The sequence below is a fragment of the Lemur catta genome, chromosome 6, assembly GCF_020740605.2.
Source record: "Lemur catta isolate mLemCat1 chromosome 6, mLemCat1.pri, whole genome shotgun sequence".
Taxonomy (NCBI): domain Eukaryota; kingdom Metazoa; phylum Chordata; class Mammalia; order Primates; family Lemuridae; genus Lemur; species Lemur catta.
Window position 1 is genome coordinate 20975512 of NC_059133.1, and position 27431 is coordinate 21002942.

A 27431-nucleotide genomic window follows, 5' to 3' on the forward strand; every position below is an offset into this window, starting at 1 on the left:
GCCTCTGCAAACTTGGACAAGCCTCTTAGCTATGCAGAGCCCTAGTTTCTCTTCCCAAAGAAAGATTAATGTCTACCTCACATCATTGTTTTGAGGCACAAATAAAGTAGTGTTTTGCGAAGTATTTTACAAACTATGAAGCTATACATTTGGTTTGTTTTAGAAATTATTATTACTTTGAGATAACTTTTAGTTTTCTTCTCCATTATGCTTTTTCAACTGCAACTGGGAGTAAATACATTTAAAGTAAAGCTCATAATATTTAGTTATTTCTGTTTTCCAACTTGTAAGCCCAAACTAAAACCTCTCCACTGATACAGAAACAATAGAATAGTTCTTTTTTTTTTTTTTTTTTTTTTTGAGACAGAGTCTCACTCTGTTGCCTGGGCTAGAGTGAGTGCCGTGGCATCAGCCTAGCTCACAGCAACCTCAGACTCCTGGGCTTAAGCGATCCTACTGCCTCAGCCTCCCGAGTAGCTGGGACTACAGGCATGAGCCACCATGCCCGGCTAATTTTTTTTGTATATATATTTTTAGTTGGCCAGATAATTTCTTTCTATTTTTAGTAGAGACGGGGTCTCACTCTTGCTCAGGCTGGTCTCGAACTCCTGACCTCGAGCGATCCACCCGCCTCGGCCTCCCAGAGCTAGGATTACAGGCGTGAGCCACCGCGCCCGGCCTAGAATAGTTCTTATGAATGTAAATACTGTCCAAGAAGTTCCTATCCATGTTATATCCTCATTAGCATTGGAGCTCTTTGGAAAAGGATTTATGGATGCTTCCCATACTTAAATGCTTTTAAAATGTAAAGAATGCTTATGAGTTGGTATATTTCAAAATATGTAATTATATTTCATTTTTAAATGCTTGCTCCTCTTTTGGTAACGTATATTTTGGCTGTGTGGGGGCAAGACCTTACTCTTCCTTAATCATTTTTGTATTCCTCTATGATAAGCACTCGGTAAACACCAGTGACCAAATTGCTTTACGTAAGGTTATAGGCACCATAAAACCGCAGGGCTCTAAGACATATCAGATTGGACACAAATTGGGTTGGGCTCAAATCTTTCAGGGAAATAAACTGCCTGGAACAATAGAATATCACCTGTGTAGCTTAGATCTGGTAGTTCATTAACATCAACTTCAGAGCCAGCACCGATTAGTACAACTTTATAATGAGGAAGTTGAGCCATGGGGAGTTTATGTGGCTTGCCCAACCCACACAGATAGTGAGTAGAGCTAGGATTCGAATGCAGGTGATCTAGTCTAGCTTCACATTCTGCATGTGAACCATGGTGTTGATGAATGCCCCAGGTTGTCTCTACAAACCAGGTACCAGCAGATATGACATGTTCTAGAAATTCTAAGTCCCCAAAAGGCTCCAATGCAATGTTTTGAGTTCCCTGAAGAATTTTACTAATAATATCTAATACCTCATATAAATGCATGGTTAGCAGAGAATTAAATCTCTAAGGTAGCATGGATAAAGAAAAAAATTTGTATTTGAAGAAAATCCTTTGCTCTTGACATCCAATTTTTCATACTTTACAAATCAGAGACATTAACAGTAAACAATTGCTTCACGTAAACCATTGTGAAATGATGTGACCCCCTTTCTATATAGGTCTCTATTTTAATGAGGTTTGAATGTGGGATCACAAAATTGGCAGTAACTTGCTTTTCTGTACGTGCATTAGTAGCTAGATGATTCTTCTGTACAGTCATCCCTCGGCACCCATGGAGGACTGGTTCCAGGACCCCCCCCTGGCTACCCAAATCCACAGATTCTTAAATCCCTTATGTAAAACAGCACAGTACATTCGGCCCTCTTCCATGGATACAGAGAGCCAGCTGTATTACATGAAAGAAAAGCAGAGAATTTTAGTGTGAAAAGGGGCCAGAAAATATACATAGCCCTGTCCCTTAGTTGATGGAGAAACCCCTTCTCATACATCTCATACATCTGCCTAAACTTGTCACTGGAAAGCTGGCCCCTCCTTTGGGAGGCAGCCCCATCCTTGGAAAAGTTGTAATTGATACAACTTTTGCACTATATTGAATTGAAATAAGCCTTCCTAAAACTCCTACATAGTTATTGCTGTCTTCTGAAATAACAAAGAATAAATCTGATCCCTTTTGCTGAGAAGAGTTCTTTAAGAATGAAGACCATTGATATCTTCCCCTCACTGTATTCAACGTGTGCAGCTCCTTGCCGACATCACGGTGGTGACGGTTGTGGGCTGCACACTTCCCCATCCCTCGGCTTCCAGCAGGTCCACTTTGTTGATATCATGCTGAGCTACATTCGCATATTGCTAATTCTTACTGAGCTTTTCTTCATGAAGAATTCCCAGCCTTTATCAATGGCCATGAGCCACGCCTCCTTTCTCAGCAGGGCTGGATTTTATGTTTACAGTACTCTTTCCCACAAAGAGCAGTTTTATCAAGTTGTTTATCCAATAATCCTAATCTAATTGAGACCTTTTTAAAACTTGGTTGTCACTCAGGGTATCAGTGATTTTTCCCAACTGTGTGATGTGCTAATTTAAAAAGCTTACCTCGGCCAGGTGTGGTGGCGCACGCCTATAGTCCCAGTTGGGAGGCCAAGGTGGGAGGATCACTTGAGCCCAGGAGTTCAAAGCTGCAGTGAGCTATGATCACACCACTGCGCTCCAGCCTGGGCGACAGAGCAAGACCCTGTCTCTAAAATAAATAAATGAATAAAATAGAATAAAATAAAATAAAAAGCTTCCCTCAAAAAAGCCATACCTTTCAAGTAGTCCTCCAAGTGAAGTTTTCAATAAGGTAGAATTGAGGGAGAAACTATAGCTTTCTACCAGAGACCTCTTAGGTTGGCATCATTCAAGATGATTGTTCAGCTAGACCTTGTCTATCAATATTTTTCACAAGGATAAAATGAGGAAATAGTGGGGTTTCAGTAAACATCGTTGAATGAATGACTTTATCCAATACCTCTTTTTTACCAGAAGTGAGAAACAAGTGTTGAGCGTATAGTTAATGAATGGATGTAAGTAAAGAAAATGACAGCCTCCGTTAGCAAGAAAGGAGCATAATGTATATTTTAAAGAGATAGACAAAGAGTAATATTACTTTGCAAAATCCAGGGATTTTTTTTTGCAGCAATTCATGTTATGATAGAAAGCTGATCACTGCTTTTCTGAAAGAGTTATTAATACTTCTGCTTTTTACTGGTCCTGAAAAATGTTTATATAAGTAGTGATGGTGCCCAAACTTTGAGGTAGAACAAGTAAAATAGCCCATATTGCTATAAACAGCAGGAACCCAATTGACTTAAATTCCCTGCAACATCCATAGAATCTGAGGATCAGTACAATGAGATCTGGATTGAACAGACAATGTTCATTTTTTTTTTCTCTGCTCTGTTTTTTCCTGTAAAGAGAGTTCATAAATAATTGTGTAATGCCATTTAGGGCTACAACTGTCATATTAGGGAATGCAGGTTATATATTATCTCCACAAATGAATAACAGGAGTATCATAAGCCTATAGTTCTTTCCTACTTTGGCAGCTGAGGGCTTATTTTGTGTGCTATCAGTGCCAGAATTAGAGTTGAGAAAGGAAGGGAGAATGTCAAGGAAGGAAGGAAGGAGAGAAGGAAGGGGAGGCCGGAGGGGGGTGGGGGAAAGAGAGAGGAAGGGGAAGAGGATGGGGAGAAAACCTTAAATTTGGGCAGGCGGTATCAGAATTTATATCATGCCAGGGGACTTAGGATGGAACCAAATGTGCTATTTACTTCTGCCACTTTTGGGAGGCTGGTTAACGCTGATGCCAGCACATGCAGATGCTGGAGGAACAACTGTTGGCCTGGCTCTTCCCTCCCAGCAGCTGATGACTGATTTGTGCAAGAATCTTCCCCATAGACACAGGGGAAGGTCACAATCATGAAGTTTTAGAAGAACTGCTCTTCAGAAAGGTGGAGAAATGACAGGAAGCAGCATTTTCTTGAGTCCAGCATTTCCTGCACATAAAATAATTCACTGGAAACCTTTTATAAAAAGGGTCAGTGGGGCCTTCGTAACTTTTTATCTCACACTTTAGAACTACAAAGAAATAGACATGGGCACTGCACTTGAGAAGTAGACTGTGTAGTTGAAGAGAAGAATCTAAATTACATGCCATTGTTGGAGGGTCAAGTATGGATCTAGAAACTTACCCAGGAGGAGAGAAGGAGGATAGTTCTTCTGTCTACAACAGAGAATGGGAGAAAGATCAGAGACTGGCCTGTGGCCTCCAGGGAACTCAAGAGAAACAAAAAGGTCTGATTTTCTGATTTCCAGACAGAGTTCAGTTGGTGCCCACAAAAGAGAAGCTTGGAAGCTGTCACTGCTGGAGGAAAATATGCATACAAGGTGTTTGGTGCATTACTCCTTGGCGGCTCTGAATTTGCTTGACTCCATCATTTGACAGATCTCATCTTGTCTGAGTCTCTGCTCAAAGAGCTGCTGCGTTTGCTGGCTACTGACCAAGGCTTTCTTTTTTCTTTGTTAGGATGCCCTTTTTTCTTCTGCCTTTGAAGCTGTTTTGTTTGCTCTTCAGGTTTGTTTTCATTTCATTTCAGAGCTATCATCCCAGAGAAGGAATGCACTTCATTATTCCTTTTGCTTTCACTCTGAACCTTTCTCATTTCTTGTTGTATTCTTTCTGGTCAATTTCCGAACACCCCGAAGTGTTGGAAGTATTATGACAAACATAAGGGAGAAACAGAGGAAAAGTGGTTTTTTTTTCTCCCAGGGCTCAAACAAAGCAGAAAATTTCATCTCTCGCAGAATCTGACTGGAGGGCTCTATTCATAAAAGTTTCTTTATTAAACTAGCTATACAACCTCAGCAGACTCCCGGAAGGCTTCCAAAGCCTAATTGGTGGCATTGAATAGATGGAGCTGTCATCAGCTTGCTCTGTTCTGAGACCCGGCATTGCCTCTCAATCCCAGTGGACCTCACTGGTTCTGACAATGGGGAAAGGATCGTGCCCATAACAATTCCCACGCTATAAACATTGATTACAAGTAGGGCTGATTCCTACTCACTTTGTGACCCATGCCTTGCACACAGTTGATGACCAGCAACTATCTTTGAATGACTGCCAGAGTGTCAGGGAGGTAGGTTCTTATGCTCTAAACCTTTCTCACATTTTAAATTTCTACTGGAAAGCATAATCCTTTCACAGTATGGAAAGCATAGACTTCATTTGGATTTAATAAGCTGGGGTGCTTGGGGAGGGCGTCTCTGAGAAGGTGACATTAGCGTAGAACCTGAAGGAAGTGAGGGACCTGGTCCTGCAGTGTCTGGAGGCAGAAGGAGAATAAAGCAGAGGCTTTAAAGCCAGAGTGTACTCTGCTGTCAGGACCCGAGGGAGCAAGAGGAAGCGTGGCAGGAGAGGAGAGCAGAGAGGAAAAGCAGAGCGTGGAGAACCTCGCAGGCTGTCGTTAGGACTTTGAATTTTCTTCTGAGTTGAATGGAGCCGAGTGGCATGGTCTGAGTTTCCTTTTAAATGGGTCATTTTGGCTGTTGTATGGAGAACAGACAGTAAGGGGATAAAGATGAAAGCAGTGAGACCAGTTAGGAAGCCAATGGAAGAATCCAAGTGAGCAAAGGGAGTAGCTTGGATCAGGTAGTGACAGGAGAACAAGAAGATCTTAGAAGCAGATTGAACGGGCTTTGCTGCTGGATTGAATGTGGAAGGTAAGAGAAAGGACAGCTCCAGTGTTTTGAGACCGAGCAGCTGGGAGAAGGGGTGTCACAGTAGAGGGGTCAGGTAGGCAGCTGGATGTCCAAGTCTGGGGTTTAGAGAAGAAGTCTGTGCTGGAGATAGAAATTTAGGAGTCAAGGCTGGATGAGACCACCTACTATAGCCAAGCAGGACTGGAGAAGGATTGAGGACTGCTACTCCAGGGATGGTCAGGTAACTGGAACCAGCAAAAGAGGCTATGAAATGGGAGGAGTGATCAAGGGGGCCAGACAGGTTAAGGAAAATGAAAAGTTGTTTCCGTTTCAGTAGAGTGGGCTCAGGTGAGGACAGGAAAAGAGAAATTGGAGACACCTGTCAGGAAGCTTTGCTTAAAGAACAGAAATTGAGCAGGAGATTGAGGATGACATTGCATCAAGGGAAGTTTGCTTTTAATGGAAGATGTTATAGCACTTTTCAAGAATGCTCCAATAGAGAGAGCAAAGTAGATGACGAAGGAGAGAGAATTTATTATAAACTATGGATTGTTACTGTATCAACTGAGCAGCAGAGAAGTCCATTTTTAGGAGGAAAACTTTGGAAATTGGTAACATCCTTTTTATTTTGTGATCAGATTTGAATGCAATTGTGTTGTGTTTTCTGAACTGAAGTCATGGTAATCTGCAGTACAAGATGGTAACAAGAACGAGATGTGTGTTATATATTAAGAAAACAGTTCCAGAGCCAAGGAAGAGGTCTGAACTAAAGGTAAAATGATACACCTTCAAATGTGTGTTGACTTCATCATCAAAGAAGTAAACATTAAATTATTGAAAATATCTCAATTGTATGTCTACTCTATCTTTACATAACCCCCATTTGTTTGTATTTCACAGTGATTCAGGTTCAGAAAAACTAAATTAGCCTTTGCAGTATATGTGGATAAGGAATTGAGAGAAAATGCATAAGCAAATGAAATTGCAAGGGGGTATGATTAACATTCTTTTACACAATTGTTTCCGAGCTCTCTGCAAGCAGCCCTTTGGCACATATGTGCACTAATGACAAATGTTCCTTCTCTCTCCAGCAAAGCTGGCAGCCCATTTTCAGCCTTTATCAGGAAAAATGAGGACTTTTCTAGCAAGAAGTCTTCAAGATTAATTTCTGGTGCATTTTACCAGAAGTGTGTTGGCAGCGACATAGTTTACTAAAGGCACAAGTGGCACCAATAAAGCAGACCTATTATTACAAATGATCACGAATAACAGTAGTGACTAATGTTTGTATAGTAGCGCTTTGCCATTTACCAAGAACTTTTGGATATATTATATGATTCTATTCATATAGCAAATGTTTGAGGTCCTGTGTTCCAGGCCCTAGAAATTTAGCTGTGAAAAAGTTTCCTCTCTCAGGAAACTTGACAGGAGCTGCACAGCAACCTGGCGAAATAAGTAGGGCAGATACTATTATTCTTCTTCCTTACAGATGAAGACATTCTAACGCTTAATTAAAACTTAGATTTAAATCGCTACTTTTCTAGGAATTTTGGCCCTGGATGAAATTTTATCACTGCTATTCTATTTTTCTTCTCAAAACTTTTCAAGACTCAGTATTTCAATGCCTGTTGTACTCCAACATATGGTCTTCGTAAATATAATGAATTTCTGCAGTGGAAACTCCCTTGCATTTAAAAAACTCATTCCAGCACCCGGTCTATACCCCTGTATCTAAGAGAAGAGCCATTTCATATTATGAATACACCATTTATAGCTGGTCCACCTTAAGTTGCTGCTCTACGAACCTGATGAATTATTACTGCCAATAGAATTACTATGATACCTGGAATGTATCAGCTTAAAAAAAAACCTCCATAACTAAAACACAGTTAACTGCCTTTATTTTAAACTCTGTTTTAAAATTCTGACTTTTTACCATTTGCGCTGACTCACACAATTACAGTCATGCTTTGATTAATGATGAGGCTACATTCTGAGAAATGTGTCATCATGCAATTTCATCTTTGCGCGAATATCACAGAGTGTACTTACGGAAGTCTAGATGGTATAGCTTACCACACACTTAGCCTATACGATGTAGCCTATTGCTCCCAGGCTACAACCCTGTACGGCATGTTACTGTACTGAATACTGTAGGCAGTCATAAGACAATGGTAAGTATTTTCCTATCTATGTGTATCTAAATGTAAAAAGGTACAGTAAAAATACTGTATTATAATCTTACAGGACCACTGTAATGTATTCAGTCTGTTCTTGACCGAAATGTCGTTATGCAGTGCATAACTATGTTAGAAATTGTAGAGGTTTTACTTTTTTTAGTTCAAAACATAACTTATAAATGGAAAATATTTATTATAACTTCTGTAAAAATGTGTATAAGCCATGTATGAACTCTCTGCAATGTATATGACTAGAGGTGGGTTCTTTTTTCTTCATTGAGGAAATTTTTATATGAATTTTTTACAATGAAACAAATATGGCACAAGATCCTCTCTTCCCTCCTTCACTCTGGTAATTTTGTGTGACTGTTGGAATTTTGTGGGCTCTTATTTGTGTCACAGCACGCTAAGTGGGGATTTTCTTGTAGGAACTAAGCACTGCACACTCTGAAGCCCTACACGGGCACGCAGGAGAGCCTGGGTTGGGGCTCCTGCTCCACAGAGCACTTAGGAGGCCACATTAGTGTTAGCTGAAAAGCAGTGACAACCGTCAGAGAGAATTCAACCCAGCCAGACAAGAAAGAAGCCCTCATCCTTCTCCCAGACCATCTTCCTCAACCAAACACACGAAGGAGGTAGAGGTTGGGGTGGGGAACATCTGAGATACACCATGCCACCCTACCATCCCTTCTCCTAGGAAAAGACAAAATACAAGCCAAGGCTCTCTAACCCATCTCAGATTGCTTAAGCCCCAAGACTGGTGCATCCTGAGAGAAGGAAAAGTTTGAATCAGATATAAGACTGGATTTTATACAAAATGGATTCTTTGTGACTCAAAGTGACCAGGAAGTTATCCAGTCTGTCCAAAATGTGAAGTGGTCTGGTGCCCATCAGGGTGGGGAGATTGGGCACGGCCTACTTGGGAGTAATGATTGGAAAACAATAAAATTTTTAGGTGTTTGAACCCCTGTAGAATTGAGGCTGTTCTATGAACTAGTTGCATTTAAGTACACTTGTTTCGGGATCAGGAAAACAAGGTCCATGTAACTGGAGCTGCCCTCTGCCTTCCAGTGATGTCAATACTAGGCTCACACGCCTTCCTTACCATCCCAGCAGGCTGACACCTTGTGCCACTCGCCTGTGTGGCCTGAGCAAGCCACCTAACCTCTCTGAATGTCTGTGTCTTCATCTGTCAGATGACAGGTGGTCCCTGGGTTATTACCAGCACTAGAAAGTTGTAGAAGATGTGATTCGTGTAAAAGAATTAGCTCAGGACCGTGGGTGAGAGTGCTGAGCAGGTCGGGGTACGGTAGAAGTACATTTGGCTCCAGGTAAGATGGTAATCCAACTAAGGCCTGCAGTTGGTATATTTAAATCAGATGACAGCTATTGGAGACGAGGGGTGGGGGCCCAAGACTTAACTTACTAGAGAATTAATTTTTGAAAGGAAGATCCTCCCCCTGTGGACAAAGTAGCAAGATTATTAGAGAGGGGACTGAGAATAGCAGAGCTGCTTAAAATTGGAAGTAGTCAGTAGTGACTTTGGTAATACCCTAGGGACCTAACTTCCTTAACAGACTGCCAGTTTTCCTGACAGTCTGTCCCCAGCAAGCCACCCAGATGACAGAAGGGATGGAAAGCAAAGGTGCAGGTGTGTGTGGAGATGCTGTTGTACCTAAATAGAGAGATGTTAACATTCTCGTGAGCATTCCTGGGAGGGTGGAGTGGGGAAACTTTTTCCTAGGGGTAAGCTTTCTTTTCCATAATGTGTTTGCTGATGATACCGTTCTTCGCTGGGTTTCTAAACCATATCGCGGTTATGTGCTTACCTCCTCCCTGCGATGATCTTTGTACGGTCTGCTTATGAACTCCGGGGTTGCTCGGAGTGCTTGCTGAATGCGTTCAGGCACTCTGCCATTTTCTGTGATTCAATTTCACAGTGTCTTTTAGAACAATGACATGCAGGAAAAGAACTCTGGAAAGGTCAAGCCAAGTCGGTTTATTTGGCGGTTTATGCGGTTACTCCTGGGAGGGGTTGCTGGTTAGTCCGGTGTTTCGTTCTGAGCAAACATGATTGCCGTAGGCTGTTAATGATGCGTGGTGGAGAGCCAGAATCATGGAGCTGACTGATTAAACTCACAAATGCTGTTCCCAGAAACTCAGTTTCCCTGAGCCCAACCTTTCACTGCTCCAGCCTCCTTTCTGCCTCCTCCACCACCATTCCAGGAAGAAGTGCCGGGTAGCAAATCGACACTTCTTCCTTCGTTAACTACAGACGTTTGCCCCTGAGAACCTCTGGAGGCATAAGTATCTTCTAGGTTTATCAAATGGAGCAATGACTAAGTAAGAAATGTCATTTTATTGCATTGTTTGTTCTTGGTCATTGAAGATAAGAAAATAAAAAATGTTGACCTATGTTAAAAGTTTTTTTTCCCCATCTTTCTTGAAGTTAATGAAAATATTTATCCTCCGAAAGTACCGACATGAAGAGGGAAGATATTTCCATTCTTTTTGGCAAATGTAAAACACAGTTTGCTTCTTCCAGGGTGTGATTTTATTGGTAATGTCCCTTGCTGTAACACTAATGCATAATAATCTTTTTTATTCCAGCCAACCCAAAATGTTTTTAAGCAAAATGAATGACTTAGAAGTCAATTTTTAAACCTTGGGCATCCTAAAAGGTTTTTTGAGGTTTTTTAAAAGAAATGTGATTCTTTACATTTTATTATTTTCCTCTTTCCCTTCCTGGATGCTACCTTGGTAGCTGCCATGTTTTAAATATTGACAAGATAAGATAGTTTTCTGTTTATATCAGCAGTCGTCTGTCTGTGAAATATGGACCAATCAGAATGCTGGATTTCCTTTCTCAGCGATCCATCAGGTTCATAATGTAAGGTTACAAATGGTTATTTTCTCCTCCTGAATTTGCGCTTTGTGATGTGTTGCAAAATGTTGTCAACAGCTATAGGTACTGTGTCCTGGCAATGCAGAAATTTGTAATGTCTCTTGATTCCTGAGATTCTTTGTCTATTATACTTCATTTACTGTGCCTCGTGACTAGTTGATGTGCAAACATTGTTCTAAAATGAAAAACATATTTGGTTTTAAAGTCTACAGTTAAAATCTGTCCCATGTGAGTTTTGATTTTCATTTCAGGCATCTGTGTTAACTTGCTTTTACAGGAAAAAGGAAAAGGGTAAATTGATATCAATATATATAAAATAACATGTACATATCAGTGTTATTTTTCCCCATTTTGTACTTCTTCATGTCCATGGGCTATTCAACCTTTTGTGTCTAATGGTTCTCAAAGATTCATGTGCTTTACTTGTGAGAAATATTTGAGTATGATTTGCATGATATTCTGTATACATTTTATGCAAATGTGGGAGGAAGCTAAGCGGGAGAGGCGCTGTTACAGCTACAAAGTGGTTCTCAGCCTTTTTCCATTTGACAATACTGAATTGATCTTTGCAATGTGTGTGAAATTGTGACCCATTTTACTCTGAGCTGCTTAATACTCAAATGTTCACATTTCACCTTTGCATATTTTAGCAAAAATCCTTTTCATTTGGACAGTAAACATGTAAATGTTTGGGGGTTTTATGTCTCGTATTTTAAAAGACAATTCTATTTTCACATCCTGTTAAATTTCCCCCATTGGCTAGCCTGCTGTCTGAGAGGTTGAGACGTTTGGTTGAGAATCACTGAGCAGAATTCTCGGGGTGGCATGTGAAGGAGTGTCTCACGGGCGTTGTTGTGAAGTGCCTTTTGGGATGATGCTGCGTCAGCCACATCTGTCCTCCTATGCATGGGACTTTTGGCTCTGAGGACTGTGGTGTCTATATATTGCCTGGTGCTGGTGCTCACATGGTCTAGCAGTTCCTCCTGAACCCATAAATGCTAACTAAAGCTTCTATGTGTTCAGAAGTGGCCATCTCTGCTCTTTATCATCAAAACGAAAAAATTCAGATAACCAACTGCATTTGACCAAACTAGCATTCTTTATTCTTGAAGATTTTTTTAAAGGACAACTGCAGCATCCTGCTTTCAGATGTGTGTGAGCGTTTGTAGGAGGCCCTTTCTTTACATTCACATCCAAATATATGTATACATACTTATAAACATAGAGCTGTATGTAGCATTCTTCAAAGCCTTAGAGGTTTCCAAGTGTAAATGTTATCACGTATATCTTATGTATGTTTGGGTAGCCCATCTCTGAAATTTGTCAGAATTACTGAAAATAAAACCTTAAAGTAACAATTGTCATTTAAAACCATTTTAGTTTTTCGTTAAGTGTTCTGCAGAAATAGAGAACAATGTTTGTTAATACTCAGATCTAAATTTACAAGCAGGTGGGTAGAAGTTCCTAGTAGAAAAGATTTAAAAGCTTCTATTTAAAAAAATCAATTAAATCCTAATTTTAAAAAAATTTTGAAAGAATAATACAAGGCTTGGAAAATACCATGCCTTTCCTTTCTGTTAATATTAGAAAGCTAAGTCATAATCGTGGCTTCTAATTATTTACTGACGTCCTTGGGAAACTTTTTTCTCAAGAAGAAAATAAGAATATAAAGAATGTTTTTCCTTTTTTATTCTTAGAGCATATAGAATAGGTAATATTCAGCTTCCCTTTGGGGGAGAGACAGTACATTGTATGATCTATTTTAGAGTTTGCCTTAGGTGTCTTGTGTGTGTGACCTAAAAACTTGCAGCTATTTGCCACCTTTTGAAATAATGCAAAGTTTAAAAGCTGCATTTTAGAATCTGCCATCCAGTTGAGATTCTGTGAATTTCTTTTATGTTTCATAGCTAAGTTAAGTTAATGGTTTTAGACTTTTCAGCTGGTGGTATAATAGAATGCTTAATTTAATTATATTATATTAGATGTGGCCCAATTATAGCCCTTTAAACTCAGCCAGATTATGAATTTATAGTTGGCAGTTGCTAAATACCTGTTAAATAAAATCAACTCTGCATTTAAAATTCTAACCTCAAATTATGTTTTTCTTTTATGTTAGAAGGTTGGTTTTTATTTGCATTTGAAGAGATACTGAATGATGTAGATTTTTCCTTTGTGTAATTGATGTCCTTTAGTGTGTTTATAAAAACCTGAAAAAGCCTTAAGGCATACATATAAAAAATAATAAATACCAAATAAGTGAGGTTTTTAAGCTATGACAAAATTCTTGAGATATTAAGATTATTCAAATACATGAACCTAAAGGAAAGATTTTCTGTAAGTATTTAAAGCACTAAAGAAATAGCCTGAAGATATTTATTAGGAGTACCTTGAATCATTTTACTTTCTCACTGTCAGTAATAGTTTAAAATACGACAGAAATCTATACTAAACTTTTCCTACTATATCTAATTAAATATTATTGCATCATTGTTACCTATGTTTAGATCTACTTTTCATTAAAGATAAGCTTTGATTATGGCTAGGCATGGTGGCTCACTCCCATAATCCCAGCACTCTGGGAGGCTGAGGTGGGAGGATTGCTTGAGGCCAGGAATTTGAGACCAGGCTGGGCAGCATAGCAAGATCCCATCTCTACAAAACATAAAAAATAAATTAGCCAGGTGTGGTCGTATGCACCTATAGTCTCAGTCACTCAGGAGGCCGAGTGAGGGAGGATCATTTGACCCCAGGAGTTCAAGGTTGCAGGGAGCTATGATCAGGCCACCATACTCCAGTCTGGGTGACAGAATTGGGACCCTGTCTCTTAAAAAAAAAAAAAAAAAAAAGGTAAGCTTTGATTATAAACCATGAGCAGTTATTAAGGTAAAAGTTTCTTAGGTCTGTTAGATTGTTATTTAATATTTAATAAGCATTTTTTAAAAGTCGGAAATTATTAAATTTAATTAAAAATTTTTGCCTGAGGAAATACACGTATTATGTAGACATGAATGTATTATTAAACAAGACCTAAAACTGCATTTAAGGATTCAGAATTCTTTTATGTATGAGGCAAAAATCTTAATTTATTTTTTGGCCTCTTCTGCCACTGCATTTAGTAACTACTCTACCTAATTCCTCCATAGCTCATTCCTGCTGTAATTCAGCCTCCAGGAGGGTTGAGACCTAAGGCACCCTTGTTCTCTGAACTCTTTTGTTTTTACTGGCAGTCAACCAGGTAAAGCTGAATTCTAGCCAAGGGCCAAGGTCATACCTGTTCTTTACAGTAGTGTCATGTTAAGTCCAGTTGTTGGAGTCCATCCATTCCCATTATATTAATTCCAAAGTGAAGTACCAACATCTACTGATTGTCTTCTAAATATTATTAGAACTAAGGTTAAAAAAAAAGAAAGCAAGAAGAAATTGATGAATTTCCAAGAAGAAAAGAAATTTATTTTTTTTTATAAATTCAATCTTAAGAAAACTTTTTCCTCTGTTTGAAAACGAATTTCTGGAAATAGCACTAAATATGACAAAACTCAGTGTCTCTTTCCAGAAAGATAGATTCAGTCCCTATTGAAAGTTTTAAAATATTTGGACTGGAGCAATGTTTCAAGGCCACAAAGAAAATGAAGTAAGAATTATCTTTCTCTTCCCTGTAATTATCTCCTTCCATAGCACCCAGGGGAGGTCCTATCAAATCACTCTGGATTCAAAGCAGGTGCTTAGTGATTTCTGGACAAAGTGGAGTCGTAGGAGAGCAGATGATGGTGCTGTCTAAACAGAGTTAAAAGGATGTGCCACTAATTTCTTTAAGTGGTGATCAAATAAGAGATCTCAGTGATTTCCAGACTGAGGTTGTATGTGCTGGGGCTTGTTGTTCCCTAAATGGCTGCTACAACTTATGTGGATGATGTAAATATTTGGATCAGCATTTGGCTGTAATTCTGGCTTTCAGTGTATGGAACTCACATTAAAGTTTAATTATAAAAGTGTGTGAGTTAATTGAACAGTTAGAGAATGAGTTTGCCTATGATTTGCATGCTTAATGTACTAACACGTGAAAATGGCCCCATAACCCCAGCTTTACCCCACCCATACCCTCCCCCAGCCCTATTCCCGGCCCTGCCCTGCAACCCACGGTGCCCCCAGCACATGCCATGTTCAGACTCTTTTGAAAACTGCCTGTTGAGCTTGGCCAAGGTACACCTCTGCTAAATGATAAGAGGGCTAACATGAAGATCTGATGCTTGGTTTGCGTTGTCACATCAGCAGACACTGGATTGAAGGATCTTTTGAAGTCAACCAGATCCTCCTTTTGTATCATTCCACGGAGTTGTGTGCCAACTTGTTGTTCCGTTAACAGTGTTACCTGTGACTTAAATGTACAATACCTGTTTGCTATGTTGTTGTTGCTTTATCGAGGGAGGGAGAGAAGGGGAGGAAGGGGGGGAGAAGTTTAATGGGGGAGATTAGAAGATGATTTGCTAGATTTGGGTAGAGCTTTTATTTAAGAACCCATAATGCATGTTTCCAGAATTTAAAGCTATTATCACTTAAAGTTTATATTACACTGCACTTCAAAATAATATTGAAATTCACATATCCCACATTTTGAATTTTATACTAGTTTTCTGAGAGCAAATCATAGCCAGTTGAAATAAAGACTGGAGAGATAACAAAGGTCAAGACATTTGAGAGTGAAGGAACAGAAAAAATGAAAATATGAAGCCAGAGAAAAACTTAATCCTAAAATTAATTACAGTCGGTTATTGCTTTTACAAAATAAAAATTCTTATAAATATAAAGAGAATAACTCAGGAATGAGTCAGGGATGGGTCATAAAACAGACAAAAATGCTAAAAATATTACAGGTTAAGTCTGAACAGTACCAACAGGCAAGGAATAGGGGATCAAGCAATATACAAGCAAGTTAGCAACTAGAACAAAACTAGCAAGGGTCGTAGCTCAGAACGGGGCGTGAGAGAAGCGCCAGAGCAGTTCCGACTGGCCGTGCACTACAGTGGGAAGCTAAGAAACAGCATGATGCTAACTTTGCTCCTCCTACAATTGAAAGTGACCCAACTCAAGGAGAAAAGCTTCAGGCTCTCTACTGCTATGAAAACCCCTGTGCATTACTGAAGTCCTCTAGATAGGACTTTCTACTATTGGCAGCTGCACCTAATGTGAGTCCAAACCACACTGAGAACATTGGAATGCTCGTCTTCTCCCCCAACACACACAGCTTATTTAAACCCTTCCTGGAGAACTATGGTTTTTAACCTTTTCGGGTTTCTAAATCCTTTCAAAGATTTTAATAAAATCTATGGACTCCCTTTCCCTTCCAAAGCATACACCTGCATCCAAACTTTTGCCTTCTTGGCCTAGACTCTTTGAAAATCCTTTTTAAGAAATCCTACAGTATGTCAACCCATTTGCTAGTACTTGTGCTCTAACCAAGATGTTACTTGGTTTTGGAGTTCATGAGACCATTTTACACTCCTCCAACTACTTAAAAGCAATTTCTCATAATTCTGTATAAGACCAGCCAGAGCTAGGTTATAAAAGAGTGGCTTTGGAAATCTGCCTGTTATCTAGTTTTAGTTATGTCCATTTGAGAACTAAGAACTGAATTTTGAAAACTTAGCCTCTTTACCATGGAAAAGGGTAAGAACTGTCCCAATGTATAATATGTAAACCAAAGTAGAGCCCAGAAAAGACCTGCTGACACAGGCCTTTGACTTTATAGACACTCACATTTTATAGGCATAAAACAAGTTGAGGCTAACCTCGTGGAAAGTGATAAATGATGAGATGTCCTTCTATTTTAGATCTGTGTTATGGAAATATATATGATACACGATCATCTGTAAATGTGCTTGTGTTTATGAGTCAGAATTCTCAAGTACATGCATATGCACATAAGATCAAACTTAGTCTTCATCGGTGCTTTAGGTTTTCTGAGGAAGGTAGCTGAATACATCCAAGACAATCACAGTGGCATTGAATCAATACAATTGAATTCAGATGAGAGAAACTGGTTGTCACCCATTAGTAAATTTTTCTTTCAAAATTTTGTTTAGTATCACGTTTATAGCACCATTTTTTCAGAAATTTAAATTATGCAAAGTGCATGGTACATGTCACATTTGGGAACTGAGATTTATAGAACTATGTATTCTGAATGTAAAAGCAATTCAAACTAAAAATTTCAGTCAAGCTTAAAAAATTCCTTTAAAGATTGTGCGTTCTCTGTTGCAGTGAGAAATTATGAATTAGTAAATCATGTATTAATATCTTAAAGTTTTATTTTAAAATTACCTAGCTTAGGGTGTCATTCTAAGCATGGAATAATTGAACTTCTTCATCACCTCAACAATTAACTCAGCTTTGGGAAATCTGATGCTAACACGCGTAAAAACATAATAACCAGTGAAAGTATTTGTATATATAAAATACACTCAAAGGCATTTACATAGTTACAGCACACATGTATGAGTTGAACTCAGGGTAGATACAGGGAATGAACTTGGCTTACTGCTCATATTGCCTCTAGAATAAATGTCATTTTCAGACAGGAGACTGGGGAGAACCTTCCATTACCTTGCGACCTCCAAATGAAGCCACAGCCTCAACTCCAGTACAGTACTGGCAGCATCACCCAGAAAAGCTCATCTTCCAGTCGTGTGATTACAAAGCTTTTGTAAGTTACCCTGAATTCAGTATTTGAGTACAAGTGGGGACAGAGGATGTGTTTTGGGTTTGTTTACATTTATATTGAAAATATGCCAAAATGTCCTTCACTGATTCCCAAAGTGTTTACCCGTCCACTTTCCCTTTCCTTCTGAGAGCAAGTTCAAATGACTGGAGCTTTAAAATGCTTTTAATCTTAGGAGCTTAAGGCCTGTTTTGCCTTATTCTTATATAGTTGTATATTTTAAAAGACATATGATAAAGCACGATCTTAAAATGGAAATGAGTGTAAATATAGCACATTATATACATCTCCACTCACTCACCAAACATCAGGTCTCAAAACATTGGGTCTACCACTTTGTACAAATACCAGTAGGATTACCAGTCATCAGTAGGATTATCCTGGTTTGCATTCTTTGTTGTTTTTTAGAGGAGAGCGAATAGTTATACTTAGCTTGGAATTGTGAATAATATGAACAGGTGAGAATGTTCAGAATCTACTGTAGGCTTTGGGTCAGGTGGTGGTTGTCATGACTACAGCAGAAAAAGTGGCTGAACCCTCAGCAACTCATTGAAACTGCCTCTCTTGAAAAGAAATGTCTCAATTAGGGGGAACTTTCCTGATTACTTAAAAGATAAGGATTTCACCAAAGGATAATAAAATGTCACCTTAATCTGATTAAGATGTGGGCATTGTGGTTTTCTCATAGCACATGGCCTTTTTTTTAATTTTGTGCTTTCAGCTACTCTTTTACTATTTCCTTATCTTGCAGCATTGGATTTATTTCAATACTATTGCCCCAAAACTGTAGGGTTGAAATGCTTCCTTCCTCCAAAACTCAATCCCCAAATCCCTGAGCTTTTCTGAACATGCCTTTCTTCAAGGCCCGGCCACAGCTCTGCTGTTGTGCCTTTGGGTGCACCTGCCCTGCAAGTCAGGGGCTTCCCTGGGCTGAGCCTGCTGATGCCCACTGCCACTTCTGCAGAGTCCCAGGACGTTTGCCAGTCATGTCTGGGACTGTCCTTCAAATCTCTTCTAAACTAATTATTTTAATTCACTTTTTTAAAAGACATATAGAGCTTTTTTTATGGAAGGGCAATTAGGGAGGGGGAAAAAGTGACAAAGTGAAGGAACCCTATTGAAGCTTCATAAGGTTGAAGAGGAGTCAGTTGACAGAAAGGCAAAACAGACGTTTGTCCCCAGCCAAAAGCTGGAGTGTGAGCGGCGTTTTGTAGCAGTGTGGTACAGCACTGGATCCGATCTAACAGCAAGGTGGTAGGTAATTCCTGGGAGGAGACTTTCTCATCCTTCTTTAGTCTCCATCCAACTCTCCAAGTGTCACTTTGCACCAGGGACTGAGCTCTCTCCCCTGAGAAACAACTGAGAATGACACTCTCTCTCCCTGCACCCTCCCATCCCCTTCTCAGGTGGATCAACCATAGGGCACACAGCTGTGAATGAAAATGGTCCAAAACTGCATCTCCGCCTAAGAACAGCCTAACGTTAATTACCTATGCAGCAGAATAAGCCCAAATGGGGGACATGTTGCTTAGCTTCTCAGCTGTCTCATACAACCCTGTAATTACATAGATAGTAGTGTGATTTATTTTTGCAGACATTGCTGCCTCAAAAAAGGGGAAAACATTTTTAGATGCCCCCATTTTGCAGTTAAATATGATTTGAAAGATGGCATCTTTAGAAGATGCTGCAGTTTGATTATAAAGAGCAATTACAGCCCCCAGAACTTATGGTTAATTCTGCTGCATTCTCCCTATGAATGCATTTATTTGTTAGGATTAGTTACTGTTAGTTTTCAAAAGTTATGCAACAACTTACAGCCAGGAAACCTAGCAAGTAATACTTCCACAGTTTGTTTCAAAATCATTACTCATACTCTCTTTTTCATAAATCATTGAATATGTCTTTTTTTTGTGTGTGTGTGTTTTAGTATTTAGGTTCTATGCTGATAAAAGAACTTAGGGGAACAGAATCAACCCAAGATGCTTGTGCAAAAATGCGGGTAAGTTTGCCAAACTATTTTATTTCTAGTAGCTGAAATACTAAATACTGGGTATGGATACAAATTGCCACCTTTCAAATTACTATTTTCTTCATCTGTTGGTCTGCTGAATCACATTGGTGTTACATAAAAAGGTGTTTTGACTTTGTGCATGTTTGTGCTTGAGCTTATCTCCCTGTAGTTTGACTTAATGTATATTTGCTATATTTATACCACAGTACATTTGCTCTTAATTATTTTTAAATATTTAAAATTAATTTTATGTATATGGATCTTAATCATTCTCCAGATTAGGAGAAAAATTATCCTTAGTTTATTACCAGAAAATGTTTTAAGTACACACTTGACAGTCTGAGAACATTTACTGAAAAACCACTAATTAACTAAAAATTATCAAAAGCAGAAGTATTAGGGGCATATTATATAAAGCTAATATTCTTTATGAGATTTCTTGATTATTAGGTTTTTCAAAATATAAGAAAAACACTCTGAGTGGAATGAACCATTTAAGGACAAGTGTTGACAAAAAAATGGCAATTCCAAATGTCTGTGATTAGGTGGCTACTGGATTCCTAGTAGTCTATTTTAGCCAAAGCAAATGTCACTCATAGTGTAGATTCACTTGACTTTTTCCTTTTGTGTCCCTTATTCTTGCTTCCTATGTAGCAGATGTACAGAGGATGTGCTGATATCTGACTGATAGTACAAATCAAAAATATCATACTTACTCAATATGTAATAGCAACTAACCCAAGTCAATTCACTAGTGAGTGAACCCTAACTTTTATTTGTGGCCGGTATGTCTCATCATTTATTTTATATGAGCAGCTTTTGGTGGAAAATATTTAAAAGCATGCAATTATGCTATTAAGAGTTATGGAGGTAAACATGAAATATCCATTGCTTGTGGAAAGCTAAATATGTGTGAATCTGCATGCAATTGAAACATTGGTATGTAATCGCTAATTTAATATTTTGAACAATTCAAGAGTCTATTCAATGTAGAGTTATACAGTGCTTAAATTGTCAGTATCAGTGAACTTTTATCCTAGGTACTGTGTTTAGATGAAAAAAGCCCTGATATGTGTCAGAAACTCTAAGTTCTAGTTCTGCTGCTGCTTATTTGCCTTGAGTCACTTTTTATTAATAATAATAATATGATAGCTGCTAACATTTGCTGAGTAATGACAATGCACCCCAGTACAATTATTATCCCCATTTTACAGATGAAGAAACTGAGGCTTAGAGAGGTTAAATAACTTAGCCAAGGACACAAAGGGAATAATTTGCCAACCTGGCACTGGAACTCAGGTCTGTCTGGCTCCAAAGCCCAAGATTTTAGCCACTACATTCCCCTGCTTCTCCTGAGCCTCTGTTTCCTTACTTAGAACATGAGAACATTGGACTAGATACACTTTAGAGTTCTTCTTGGTTTTATAATTCTGGGAACCTTGTATTCTAAATATTTATCTGACCTAACTTGTATCACCAACGAACAAGAAGAAAGCGGGAACATTTTTAATCATCAAGCCTCATAATAATTGTATACATATTCATGAACATGTCTAAGAAATTAATTTGGCATCTCTGGTTTAATATTATTAACTAAATTACCTAAGTCCAGCTACTTCAGTGTTGTAATCAGTGTAAATGTTGGCCTAGTGCATGTAGCACCATTTAAAATACACTAGATCTGTGATTTGAATTTTAGTCAATTTCTTGAAATTGAGTGGACCTGAAATTGCATCCAGATAGCAATAGAAAAGCCATTTTAATAGTCTCAGTAGAGAATAATTTAGTTAAATACTTGCCTGTTGCTTAAAATGAAACAGGAAAAAAACGTATATTTAGAAGCTATTCTTCTGTTTGGGGGGGCATTTTTCTGGTTTGCTTCCCTTGGTGTTTATTTTAAGTAGTTTACATGAAAATAGAAACATTATTGCTTCTTAGACTATCATAAACCTTTATTTCCCATCTTGATTAAATAAATCTCAGTCCTTGATACAGTAGCTAAAGCTACATTCACTGTGTTCACCAGAGCCTTTCAAAACCCGAAGTGTAGGTTTGATCTGTTACCTGAGGCTACTGTATTGCGAATTAGAACTTTTACCAACTAAAGATGGTGTGGATCTCAACTTGCAGTTAATTTTCAGTTTGAACCCAAAGTTGCTATTTTCTCTGTTTTCAACATGGTGGCATTTCAGCCAGAAGTCCCAGTACAATCAAGTCTCCCCATGGGTAAAACCTTAGGACACAAATGACCTTAAAAGTTGATGCATATAACCTAAACTTTTGTGCTCCCATAATAAGCTGAAATAAAAAAAAAGTTGATAAACAGTAATATTAATAGGCCAGAGTATTGAAGATTAAAACTTTACCTAGTTTACTCTTTTAGTTGAAAAAAAGAAATTTTCAGTTTAACAGTATGCCTTTTAGCCACAATTAAAATTTTACATGCATTAGTTCATTCAATCCATGAAGTAGGTATTGCTATAGTCCCCACTTCACATATGGGGAAACAAAGGCCAAGAGAAATTAAATAACTTGGTCATACAGGAAGCAGGTGTGGAGCCAGGATTTGAACCCAGGAAGTCTGCTCCACCACCCACCCTGTGAATCCCTAGGCTGGACCACCTCTCTAATGTGTCTGTCCTGGGTTTTAAAATAGCTGCCAAGGTGGGTCATTTATGTTTTTAAGGAATAACTAACTTTAGGGACCCTCAAAGAGTCTATAAGATTAGTACTGGCTAAATTAAACCATTTTGGTACAGATACTATTCAGGTGTAGTAATTTGGGGTACATTCCAATGTGTTAAACTAAAATTTCTGAAGAGTTTTTATTGCATCCTTAGCAACTATAAAATGTTTTTTTCAGAGCACTTATTGTAACACATTGACTTTTGCCCCAACAGAAATTAAACAGTTTTCCCTCTCCTGAGAAACATGTGGAGTGTTTGATAGTCACAACTAGTAACTTTCTAAGTTTACCCAAACCCATTCAGCCATCTGAGGTCCTTTCCAGTTCTGAAATAAAGATAATTGTATGCTAATTTCCTGGTGTTTTATTAAATACACACATTATTTCAACTAAAAATATGCCATAATGCCATATGTTAGGTGATACTTTCATTCACTTCATTCTGCAATATGAAATCATTTCTGTCTTTGTTTGCTCAGGTTCACCAGCCTTTTCCTCCTTCTAACTGTCTTAAGATTTTTTTTAGTAATAGACTTTATTTTTAGTAGACTTTTTTTAGAGCATAAAAATTGAGCAGAGTGTCCAGAGATGTCCTGTATGCCCTCTCCCCCCACCCGTGCACAGCCTCCCTCAGTACCAGTATCCCCCCCAGAGTGGGGCACTTGCTACCACTGATGAACCCACACTGACACATCATCACCCGGAGTCCACAGCTGACACTAGGCTTCATGCGGGTGGGTGTACATTCTGTGCATTTGGACAAATTAATAAGGACCTGCATCCACCATTATAGTATCACACAGAGTAGTTTCACTCCCCTATAATCCTTTATTTTTTAGAGCAGTTTTCAGTTTACAGAAAAGTTAAGCATAAATTACAGAGTTCTTCATACACTCCTTCTATCACGACCACCTCACAGTTTCCCTTATTAATATCTAGCATTAGTGTGGTCCCTTTGTCAGAATTACAAAAAAATATTGAGACATTTTTATTAATTAAAGTCTGTGGTTTACATTAGAGCTCATTCTTTTTTTTTTTTTTTTTTTGAGACAGAGTGTCACTTTGTTGCCCGGGCTAGAGTGAGTGCCGTGGCATCAGCCTAGCTCACAGCAACCTCAGACTCCTGGGCTTAAGCGATCCTACTGCCTCAGCCTCCCTAGTAGCTGGGACTACAGGCATGAGCCACCATGCCCGGCTAATTTTTTTGTATATATATTTTTTAGTTGGCCAGATAATTTCTTTCTATTTTTAGTAGAGACGGGGTCTCACTCTTGCTCAGGCTGGTCTCGAACTCCTGACCTCGAGCGATCCACCCGCCTCGGCCTCCCAGAGCTAGGATTACAGGCGTGAGCCACCGCGCCCGGCCTAGAGCTCATTCTTTGGTACAGTGTTTGACAAATACATAAAGTCATGTATCTGCCGTTACCATCATACAGAATAGTTTCATGCCCTAAAAAACCCCTCTGCTCTACTTTGTCCTTCCCTAGCCCCCTCAACCCTAGCAACCACTCATCTTTTTAGTGCCTCTATAGTTGTGCCTTTTTCAGAACATCATATAATATGTAGACTTTTCAGACTGACATCTTTACTTAGCAACATGCATTTAAGATGCCTCCATGTCTTTTCATGGCTCGATAGCTCATTTCTTTTTAGTGCTGAATAATATTCCATTGTCTGGATGTGCCACAATTTATTTATCCATTCACCTTGACATCTTGGTTGCTTCCTAGTTTTGGCAATTATGAATAGAGATGCTATAAATCTAAACATTTGTGTGCCATCTTAAGATTTTTCATCTTAAGATTTTTTTTTCCCCTGGATCTAAACCCTAAATAGTTCCCCTCTTAATATTATCTTCTGAATTGCATTTAGTGAAGAAGAATCAATAGGAATTTGCATTAAACCCCCATAATTTTTCATAAAGTAAAGCTTTGATTTTATGCCTTATCTTCTGGAGTTGTCTTTAATAAAAGCCTGAAATTAGATCCACTTTGATATGGAAGCATACTTTTAGGTAGAATGAGTTCTACGAATTCCTTTGCTCCTTGATAGTACAGCTTAACTGCTTTTTTCCTTTTCCCTGACAGCTTTATGGACATTTCTATTTAAAATTAAAATCTAAAGACATATATTAGTAATGCGTGAAGAATTGTAAGAGACATCTATTTAATCTGAACATATTCATTTAGTGCTGCCTTTTATGTTACTGATTAGGTTTTCCCTGCCAGGAACTAAATCTGTGCTCAGGGACAGTCTTCGTTTCTGAAAGGATTCCTGAGGGGGGATGCATTAGCCCTGGGATCTTGAATATGATACTCCTGCACCCCATGTATCCTGGAACCTTCCTTCTATCCTACCTCACATCACACTATGTATACATCTGGTCACTCATACCCTGCCTTGAAGGGCAGTGACTAAATGTATTGTATCCCCAGCACCTGCTATATAAGATCTATTAATACCTTACAAGGTTGTAATGGTTAATAAAAATAGTGCATGTAAAGTGCATAGGTCAGTAACAGCTAAAACGTGTTGGCTTTTTCCTCTAAATGTTTGAAAAATGAGTAAATTCATGAATATATTTGCCTTGGATTGTATCATTTGTTTTTCCCCAACTATAAAGCCAGTGTCCTGCTCATTATCCTGGTTTTCTATGTATATATGTTAAGAGAGTATCTAAAACCTTAGGAATCCTATACTTTTATTTCCAGTTTTTAAAGGCTATTGCCAAAAAGGGAAAAAAATGAAGGAAATGTAGATAAAGATGGAATATATAATTTTACAGTTTTATAATTTGTGCCTAAATTGATTAGGAGTTGCCTCTTTTGAATAATATGTCCAAAGGACTGAACTTTACAAAGCAATAAATATGTTGTCTTGACTTTTCAGCGGGTTTATTTATTTGTTGGTTGGTAGTTGTTGTTGTTGTTGTGATATGAATAACTCCCACTTCGAAGATTCCAAGACATACAGTGTGTTAGGTGAAGTGAAGAACATGCTCTGGCCAGATGAGGTTCTTCTATTCAATTTTGCCTCCTTAGGCTTACACATACCCCAGCCCCCAGCCCTGAATTTTGCCCCAGGGTTTAATTATCACTAATACACAGTACTCCATCATTTCCCTAATTAAATACACCATTAGGAAACATCTGCTACTGTAAGAGGTAAGCCATTATATTCAATTCAATACTCTCTGCAATCTTACCTCCTCTAATCCCATAGTCGACAGTTAGTATTATTCACAAGTGTTTATGCTCAAAGAAATTTCTCTTAAAAAAAAAAAAAGAAAAATTGGATTATTTGTGTTTTTACTATTGAGTTGTTTGAGTTCCTTATGTAGTCTGGATATTAACTCTTGTGAGATGTGTAGTTTGCAAATATTGTCTCCCATTCTGTAGGTTGTCTCTTCACTCTGTTGATTGTTTGCTTTGCTGTGCAGAAGCTTTGTAGTTGGATGTAATCCCGTTTGTCTATTTTTGCTTTTGTTGCCTATGCTTTTGGAGTCATATCAAAGAAATTCTTGACCAGTCCAATGTCATGAAGTGTTTCCTGTATGTTTTGTTCTATTAGTTTCATAGCTTCAGGTCTTACATTTAAGTCTTTAATCCATTTTAAACTGTCAAATAATCCAATTAAAAATAGGAAAAGGGCCTGAATAGACATTTCTCATATCTACAGATGACCAACAGATATATGGAAAAATACTCAGCATTGCTAATCATCAAGGAAAAGCAAATCAGAACCACAATGAGATATCACTTTACTCCATTTAGAATGGCTATTATCAAAAAGACAAATGATAACAAGTGTTGACAAGGATATAGAGAAAAGGGAACCTTTGTATACTGTTGGTGGGAATGTGAATTTACAACCATTATGGAAAACAGTATGGAGGTTCCTCAAAAAATTAAAAAATAGAGCTACCCATATGATCCAGCAGTCCCACTGCTGGATATACATCCAAAGGAAATGAAATCAGTATGTCAAAGAGATATCTGCATTCTCATGTTTAATGCAGCACTATTCACAATAGCCAAGATATGGAATCAATCTAAGTGTCCATTAAGGGATAAATGGGTAAAAAAAAATGTGGTATGTATATACATACAATGGCATATTATTCAGCTATAAAAGAAATTAAGTCCTCTTATTTGTGAAAACATGGATGAACCTAGAAGACATTGTTAGGTGAAAAAAAGCCAGACACAGAAAGACAAATGCTGCATGATCTTACTCATATGTGAAATCTAAAAAGTTGATATCATATGAGTAGAGAATAAAATGGTTACCAGAGACAGGGAAGGGTTGGGGACAGGAGGAAACAGGGAGAGACTGGTCAATGGGTACAAAATTACAAGTAGGTGGAATAAGTTCTGGTGTCCTAGTACGTCATAGGGTGCCTATAGTTAACAGTACTGTATTTATATTTCAGAATAGCTAGAGGAGGATTTTGTATGCTCTGACTACAAAGAAATGATAAACCTTTGAGGTGATGGATATGCTAATTACCTTGATGTGATCATTACACAATGTATATATGATGTATGAAAATATCATTGTACCCCTTAAATACGTACAATTACTATGTCAATTAAAAATTTTAAAAAGCAAGTCATCCCCCCCTAAGAAAAATAAAAAGAAATATATGTTTTCAAGTAGGATAAGGTGGAAATCTGCCTTTCTGATGTAAGAAAGGAAATATTTTAAGATTATTTTTAAGTCAAGAATAAACAAATCTTTTAGTATGTTTAAGTTTTGGGACCTTTTTTTCCCAAAGGGTCTAGGTAGTTTCATCATATTTCTCATTGAATCTATTTCCCTTAACTTGTATGATTTTTAAACTTTCAATCTGAACGCACTTCTAAAGTATGAGTTTTCAAATATACAGATTTCCAAATAATAATCTGTGCCTTGGTTGAAGTATGAAGACTATCTTTTCTCTTTTCTGAGCATCCCTCCTCAGAATAGCAGTAATAGCTAAAATGTGTTGATGTTTACTACATGAGAGGCACTAAATTATCTTGTGTAATCCTCAAAATAGCTCTACAAAGTAGGTGCTATATTAACATCCCCATTACACAGATGAGGTAACTAAGGCAGAGAGAGGTTAAGTTCTTTGCCACACAGCCAGGAAAAGATGGAACTAAGCCAGGAATCCAAACATACCTTCCTGTGCTCTTATTTGCTGCACTACCTACCTCTCCTTGCCTCCTGGAGGCAGGAGCTCATCGG

General features: G+C 38.3%; 1 protein-coding gene across 10 annotated transcripts in view; it reads left to right on the plus strand.

The window, feature by feature from the left end:
* The window catches only part of ANKS1B (ankyrin repeat and sterile alpha motif domain containing 1B), a 950573-nt gene that overhangs the window by 877219 nt on the left and 45923 nt on the right, over window positions 1–27431 (plus strand). For 4 of the 10 annotated variants that reach the window (XM_045553163.1, XM_045553164.1, XM_045553166.1 and 1 more), the window contains exons 20-21: window positions 17359–17487; window positions 19430–19501. In XM_045553163.1, coding sequence (XP_045409119.1) covers window positions 17359–17487; window positions 19430–19501 — 201 coding nt within the window. Of the gene's footprint in view, window positions 1–10697; window positions 10773–17358; window positions 17488–19429; window positions 19502–27431 lie in introns of all 10 variants that reach the window. The other 6 variants (XM_045553160.1, XM_045553168.1, XM_045553170.1 and 3 more) reach the window with 2 other exon arrangements.